Source organism: Cibotium barometz, chromosome 54 (assembly GCF_041138505.1).
Source record: "Cibotium barometz isolate CiBa-2024 chromosome 54, ASM4113850v1, whole genome shotgun sequence".
NCBI lineage: Eukaryota > Viridiplantae > Streptophyta > Polypodiopsida > Cyatheales > Cibotiaceae > Cibotium > Cibotium barometz.
In genome coordinates this window covers 36,682,427-36,690,733 of record NC_141099.1, presented here as the reverse complement: position 1 = coordinate 36,690,733, position 8,307 = coordinate 36,682,427, and the positions used below count along the sequence as shown (strand labels likewise).

Genomic DNA, 8,307 nt, shown 5'->3' with positions numbered 1-8,307 from the left:
TTTTAGTGGCTATAGCTAAGTGTCCATTGCACTATAGGATTAGCAAAGGACTGCATTCACCAATATAGGTGGCATGCTCGTCTATCAAGTTATGCCCTTTGGACTAACCAAAGCCCCCGTAAGATTTCAATGGCTTATATGCATAGATTTCAAAGACTATTTATAGAAATGGTTTGTATGCTCATTCTCCAAGTGGAAAGACCACTTAAGAAAGGTATTTCTAAGGTGTTAATTATATCAAATATCTTTAGATCTGTTGAATTGCCAATTTTAGGTAAAGCCTTGGGTTGTACTAAGACACATTGTGTCTAAAAAGTATATCTCCACAAATGAAACAAAGTCAAATTGATCTTGAAATTACCTCCACCTACTAATTTCTAGGGAGTGTAAAGATTTTTGGGACATGTTAGGTACTACAAAAGGTTCATTGTATTCAATGTGGAAATTGCAAGGCCATTGAATGGACAGAGGAATGTTAGTAAGCATATGATGAGCTAAAGAAGGCCTTGGCAAGTGGACCTATCTTAAGACCCCAAAAAACTGGGCCATAATCTTCCATGTGCATATTGATGCATCAAAATTTTCCCTGTTTGTTTTGCCAGTAGGCAACTAAATAAAGCTGAGATGAACTATAACACCACGGAAAGAGAACGGTTGGCCAATGTGGTTCCCTCAAGTGTTATCTTCTTCTTTATTAGGTTTTCCATGCTACCAAATACCTAAGGATAAATGAAGGTGGAAAACCACTAGTGGGATGCACATGCCACCTTTTCTAACAAAACCATTTTTCTCTCCTCCACGGACATAAAGGGCTAAGCAAGGAGGCTGAGCGGAAAATCATCACAAATTCTCTCCCTCCATGTTCCAATGGCTTGATTAGAAAAATCATCCCCTCACATATGATTTTCATGTTTGTGAAAAACCATGGTTTAAGGCTTGAAAAAATATAACCTTATAAGCTTTTCTACTTAAAAAGCTCATCAAAATCACGTTTTACAGTTGTTTCTTACTAAATCTCCACGCTAAAAAAGCATTCTAAGCTTCATACAAGTTTAGAAAAATTCTCTTGAGTTTTCCAAAAAATTTAGAGAATTTTCAACAGTTTTATGAGCCCAAAAATTATTTTTAAACATATTTTAATCCTAAAAAAGACCTAAAAATTATCCATAAAATCTAGAAAATCCCAAAAAATTCATAAGATTTTTCAAAGCTTCTCTAACGTTTTTCAATGATTTTCTTCATTTTTTTGAACCCACACCATGGAATCCACTCCCGATTCTTCTAGAACCACCAACGTCAACACCAACAATCAAGATGATGGAGTTCAAGACGATGGATTTTTCGATTCCCCACTTCCACTAGTGAAATTTGCCAAGTGAATTCAACTCCTTGAGAAATTACGTCAATATGAGCAACAAAAACGTCATGACCATGAGCAATAACTTGCTAGTAATAATGTTCCTACTCCTAATTCCGATGATCGACACCTTTTCCTTGTCCCTTCACACTAATCCTATCGGATCTCATTCTTTTAATGGTTTTTAATGTAAATAGGAAGCCTTGGGTAGGAAATAGAAATGCATGCACTCCTAAAAACTATCTCCCTACATGCTATAAGTGCAATCAATTGGGTCACTTTGCTACTCAATGTTGGATCGCCAACAGTCACTCAACTCCACAGCATTGAAGAACCATCCATGATGGTGACTATGCTCTAGATTAGTCGGAGGATATGTTGCATGACAACGGTAATGGAGACCAAAGCGATACACCACGTCACCCTATTTTGGCTTATTTTGGCCCCAGATTGGTCAGAGTATACGTTACATGACAACGATAATGGTGGAGACCAAAGTGATATGCCAGGTAACCCTATTTTGGCTTGTTCATTGATTAAAATGAAGGCTAAGATCAATGGCCATGATGTCATAGTGCGGCATGACAATGCGAGTACGATGATGAGATTACCTCATTTCATTTCTGAATGTGTTGTTAATAAGTTACAATTAGAGATGTGTCCATATCTTTAAAGGTCAAGTCTGCATTTCAAGGTGCACATTAATGGCACTAAAGAGGTTCACCAATTAGAAATCATGATTGGTCCTTATAAAGAGCAAATAAATTTCTTGCACACTAGTGATATCATCTTGAGCATGTCTTTTCATCATCAATTTACTTTAAAAAGTCACACAATGTGGATTACACATAATGATGAAACTATAACACTCAAATGTGATCTTGCACATTAATTACATCCATTGTTATTGCACACACAAGCAAAACAAGCACTAAGAAAATGTGAAAGCTTACTTGATTTATGTGAATGAAATTGCAATAACCGAGCGTAAATTATCCGCTAAACAGAAGTGACCAATAGCACTATTATAGATTTGTTGAGGTCCTTACACTATTTCTAGACTAGGCACTTAGGACCAACACCTAAATTTTCTTCAATTCGCCTATAATAACACACCATACTTTGCTACTGGTGGGGAAAAGCTCCCTTTGAAGTCATGTATGGCAAGAAATTATAGACAGGTGCTTCTCAACTCTCTCATACTATTTCCATATTTTTTCACTAGAGACCATACCCATATTTTCAATGAAATACATGAAGGTTAACCTTAGTCCCTATTAACTAATTAGTGCCCGTTTGCGGGCACTAATTGGTTGATAGAGAGCATGAGTGAAATAGGGAGTATGACTAAGTCCAAAAGAGCTTACTAATGTGTACACATGAAATGATCTAGAAATGTGACAGAAATAGTTGCATAGGTATCACTTTAGTTTTCTTCCATAATGAAAGGGAGTTCGAAAAGGTCCTCTAGTGTATTTTTCAAGGCTTAGGTTGCAAAAATGGGTTGGAATTCTACATTGTCTTGAAATAAAGGGCGTAAGATTTTCTAGAATCTAATTATGAAACTGGTTGGTGGGAGTCCTTGTATTAACTATAGGCTTGATTTTTGACGGGCACCCTTGCCCTTCAAAATTGACGGGTTAGCAAGTCTTTTTATATTTTGGTGTAATTTTTTACGTTCATTTTAAAATTTTGCAACTATTTTATGACTAAAATGCTCAAAGACGGTGTGATGCGCATGAAAAAGAGAACAATGTTTTCTTTTTTTGGGAACAATGTTTTCTTTCTAATAGTATAGGACTATTACTCAACCTGCGTGTTGCTACGGTATGTAAAAGACATTAAGAAGCGAAACGCAGGACGGAATCCGGAATACAAAGGGTCAATCGAAGGGAGTTTTTCCTCTTATTTTTTAGAAATCCATGATTTTCATTGTTCTCTCCTCTCCTTGTGCCTTGGTTGTCCATGGTTAATATGTAATACATTGAAGTGAATTTTTAGGATAAACTTGAAGCAAATAAATTATATTATTTAGCCAAGCAAATAAATTATTGTAGCCATGGTAGGAGATGGATATTTTGCCACGAGCCTTATCGAGAAAAGCGCACTTTTTGTTTTGAGGCGACGCCAAAAAGGGCAAATAGGATGTGCCAGCGTGGAAAGCGAAAAGACAAGTCAGCAAAGCCGTGAGGTTGGTGAGGGCCCACGCGAGGCTCGAGATATAAAAAAAAGCTAGCTAAAAAAGTCAAGCGATCACGAGAAAAGCGCTGCCGGGGCTGGCAGTTCCCCGGCGAGCCACCTGTTGACGTGGACAGCGGCACGGTTAGCTGCCACGTGTAAGACAACGTGTCACGTTCTTTGCGTTCACCTGGCTGACAGCGCCGCCAAATTTGGCCGCTAACCATGGTTAAATAAAATCCCCGTCCCCCTTCTTCTTTCACCTTCTGGTTGAAAATCTGTTCCTTGCAGGAAAAAAAATGCGCCCCTCTCCGTCATCCTTACAAGCCCTAGGTCCTTCCTGTACTACAGCGATGGCGGAGAACGCCATGCTTTCTCCCAACACCTTCCCCGCTTGACGCGAACAAGAGATCCTGCGCAGAAGCACTGTTTGCACGCCCCTCCTTCTCTGCAAAACCCTAAGGGGCCCTGCGTGGAGATTGTTCTCCTAAACCCTTGAAGAAGGGACCCTGCATGCATGAAAGCGGTCTTTGCGAGCTCCGCGTGCTCAATAGATTTGCGCGGGCTATTCACAGGTAAGCTACCTTCCCCCCGCCACATCTCTCTCTGTGAAAGCGCAGAGAATGGGCTTGGAGTTTGTTCTGTCCATGCCCTCGCACCATGCCTCCGCATTTTCTGCGCACGGACTGCTGCCTGGCTCGCTGTTGGCTCGGGCTGGGAGCTTCTCTGATCCGAAAAGGAGGAGGCTAAGCGTGGTTGCAGCAGGTGGCTCCAGCTTCGCCAACAATTCTGAGGGAAACTCAGACTGGAGGCTTCACAGCTCTCTGGATTGCACTCTGAATCAAGAAGATCATCATCATCATCATGCAGGGCAGGGATCTGCCGAAATTGGAAGGCTAGGGCTAGGGTATTCTGTTGCTGCAGAGAGCGACTCTGGCGATGCCGAGAAGCAGAAGGAACATGTCGACGGCCCGAATTCATTCTCACACAACGTGAAATGCTTCTCTTCTGTGAAAAGAGTAGATCTTGCCTGTGATGGAGGGGCTGTAGCAGGAGTAGGTTTACCCCTCTCCCTGAGAATGCTGAAAAGAAAACAGCAAGGCTATGGGAAATCTACCCTAGCCTCAGGGTTGGCTGAGGTTGGGAACTCCCTGCTCAACGCCTTCTCATCCATGGTTTTCATGATGAAGACACTGCAAAGCCATACTCTCCACATGCGGCAGCAGTTTTTTGAGCAAGAGATTGAAGGCCTGCTCAACCAGGTCCAACGAGAAATGCATGCCTCTTTCCTGTGGCTGTTCCAGCAGGTCTTCTCTTGCACACCGGAGCTCATGGTACTTGTCATGGTTCTGCTTGCCGATTTTACTGTGTTTTCCATGGCTTGCAATCTGCCTCGGGCACCCATTTCTGAGTCCACGCCTTCTTTGGCTGTGGTTTCAGCTTTGTCAAATAGTATGGACACTTCTGCTGCTGCTTTGTTTATGAGCAGGTCTGGTGAGGGTTTCCGAGCTTACTTGAAGAAGCCTCTCATGTCTTCCCCTTCTCTCATTGACAATGTTGATCAATTCCACAATGGTAGTGGCTGGGTTGGAAATGGAGGTAGAAGAAGCCATACCGTAGCAGGAGGTGCAGATGGTGATCCTGACCCCTCCAAGACCTCAGTAATTATGAATAAAGCAGTTTACTCCCTGGAAGATAATTTGCCTTCAGAACTGTCATCTATGACAGCAGCTTCGTTGGCTTTGCAAGAATTAACGGCCAGTCAAGCAGAGGTCCCATCCAGTGTCCATTCTTCCTCTGTGGAGGACATAATGCCATCAGACTTCTCCACCATGGCAGCTGCACTTGCCTTTGAAGAGTTACGCACAGCAGAGGACCTCTCTAAGAGTGACGTTCTCTCGGTTTCAATCAGCAATGCGTCGGATGACAGTGTGCAAGCTGTAGGAAGTATAGAAGCTGCAGGGCGTTCCAACTATGTTCTCCTTGATCAAGAGACCATGCAGCATTTAGTAGCCCCATTCACTGCTTGGGCTGAAGATGGTAATTATTCTTGTTATGACAGAACAGATCTGGCTTACCAATATGCGATTAGCAGTGATTCCATGAACTCGATGCTACTTGCAAACTATGCACAGTTCCTTTTTCTCGTACGCAAAGACCATGACAGGTGTGCTGTCCTCTACCTCTTACCCTCTTATGTACTTGCACACACAAGAATTTTCATATTAAGCATTGTTGGGTTGTTCTGGTGAGTTCCTATCGCTAGATCCTTTCGAGATGAATAATATATGCATTACTTTTTTTTGAAACAGAGCGGAGGAGTTGTTTCGCCGAGCTGTTCTATGTGATCCATTTGATGGTGATGCCATCAGCCGTTTTGCAAGCTTTTTATGGCTAGCCCGGCACAACCTTGCTGCAGCTGAAAAAGCTTACCAAGCAGCTGTGCGTGCAGATCCCAGCAATTCTTTCCATGCAGCAAACTACGCCCATTTTCTTTGGAATTCAGGCCAGTAGGGACAAGTGAAAACAGTGATGCAGTGACGAGCATTGCTTGCTTTGATCTTAGTGTTTGTCTTTAAGGTATTGTTGAGGGCTGTGCATGAACAGACAATATAAAGATGCTCGACCTTCAGTGACGTGCTGGAGCTTCAACTGAGGCAGTTAGATTCAAAAGAAGGTTTCAATGTTCAATGACCACTTTTCCCGTCAATGGGCTTAGCCCAGGGTATAGGGCTGTGTATAGCAACTCCTATTTGTGAAGCAAATATCAGTGATTAGTGGTGCCCTCAACAACTGATCGTAAAGCTGATCTCTGGAGACTATGAATCCCTGACTAGGTTTGGAGGAGCTCATCCATTGGAGTATTGGCCTGAAGGGGGGTTTGTACCTTACGCTCGAAATTACATCTTAGCTATGGTTCCATGGAGTGAAGAGTCTCTTGCAATGATGAGAATTCTTGGTATGAGAAGCTTGGTCATATGGTCAGTTGATATGGCCTGAATGTGTTCATCATGTGATGATTCTGGCATGTAATTTGGCATTGTATTTAAGGTTCGTAATGCTACTGTAATATAGCATATTCAAGTTTTGTATTTCATTGTATTAGGTTCAAAATTTTCCAACAATAATGCTCCTTCAACATGATTAATTGTGTTTACTATTTTTACTACAGCTTGTGCTGGGGTGAATTGAGGTCAAGTGTGATCTCACAATCATGTATAGGTCTGGGATTGGAGGCTATTGTTTGAATCAGACAGAAGAAGATGCTTGTAGAATTTCTGAGCATAGTCCTCTACAAGCATCTTCTTCTGTCTGATGTCTCGGAGTTTTCTTAAAATGTCTGTTGGAGTCTTTTCCCTCCTGAATCTCTGTAAAAAGGCTGTTCTAAGATCATCATATGTTGGGAACTGTGGTATCCCATATTGGCTAAACCAACTCATGGCCTTCCCTTCTAGAGTTGCTGCAAATTGCTGCAATTTAACTGCATCATTGTACAACACAGTATACCCATTTGCTTCCCATTTTGTCTCAAACTGAGCTACATGACAATCAGCATCCTCCTTAGATCCTCCGCTGAATTTAGCTGCTTTCACCCTAGGGTTGGGTAGTTGTTGAGCCATCGGATTTGGCTGAGGTGGTTTCCTAGGTCTTTGCCTGGTAGCCCCCCTTAATGGGTTGAACTGAAGACTCCTTCTAACTCCTGCAGACCTTCCTGTCAGTATTAGGGCGCCTAGAAGTCCCCCCACTAGCCTCTTCTCTGGTGCAACTGAACTTTCCCCCCCTTGGCCTACAACAATTTCTTCAGGGATTTGGTGTTCCTGATCATCTTCACCCTTGTCATCATAATGAAACGGGTCAGTGTTACCAATTCGGGCCTGAGCCCTGGTATAGTAAACCCTTCCTACTCTTCTGTCCCCCTCTGACATTCATTTCCCTTCTCGTAACAGAACGGGACCAGCGGGATCGCCAATGTGTTTAGGGTTCTACAAACACAACACAACTAACTACTTCTGACACAGCAAAGACACCCCCATTAGGTAACACTAACTTCAATTCCCACATCAGACTAAACACAAACATCTTCCTCCATAGAGAACACGGATTAAGCAGAGATTTGCTAAACAAGATAGAGAATAACAGAACAGAACTGAAATACCATGTTTGATTGATCAAGATGAATCGTACATTGCTTTCTCCTTCTTCTTCTTCTTCTTCTTCTTCTTCTTCTTCTTCTTCTTCTTCTTCTTCTAAAAGACGACTACAAAGCCCCTATAAATAGGCGACTTCAGACAGTTTAGACGGTTGTAACTAGAATGTCACAAGACACTAACAGATGATATCCGACTAACCAGATCATAACAAACTCCGACTGATCAACAATCCGACTGAGTAGAATTCCGACTGAGCAAAGATACATATATCCGACTAAGCAACTATTAGGTAACTATTAGGTATTCTATCTGTAGTTCAACAAACATCTTCAATGTTTGGAGCGCCTAGCCCCCCTTCCTTCTTCGACAGTGTGTAGACTCGCTAGGCAATTTTCTAGACTTTGTACACATTAGCATCCCTTGACCATAGAAAGTTTTTGCACATGATATTCAGCCCTTTTATTTCCCTTGCTAAGGGCCTCCAACAGGAGAGGAAGTAGATGGTACAAGGGAATAGAATGTGCTTGCGGACCACCAATCTGGCGGTGAGACAGGCAGTCCTTGCTGGTACCCCTTCCACTAGTCAAACTTTGTTTGAACCTTAGCCATGACCCAGCTCCA

General features: G+C 42.3%; 1 protein-coding gene across 1 annotated transcript; it reads left to right on the top strand.

The window, feature by feature from the left end:
• Nucleotides 1-3,802: 3,802 nt before the first annotated feature.
• On the top strand, nucleotides 3,803-6,627 carry LOC147608104 (uncharacterized). Its single transcript, XM_086789609.1, has 2 exons — nucleotides 3,803-5,702; nucleotides 5,848-6,627. Exons 1-2 carry the CDS (start codon nucleotides 4,159-4,161, stop codon nucleotides 6,047-6,049), a joined length of 1,746 nt encoding a protein of 581 aa, XP_086645735.1. The 5' UTR covers nucleotides 3,803-4,158; the 3' UTR covers nucleotides 6,050-6,627.
• The last annotated feature ends 1,680 nt before the right edge of the window (nucleotides 6,628-8,307 follow it).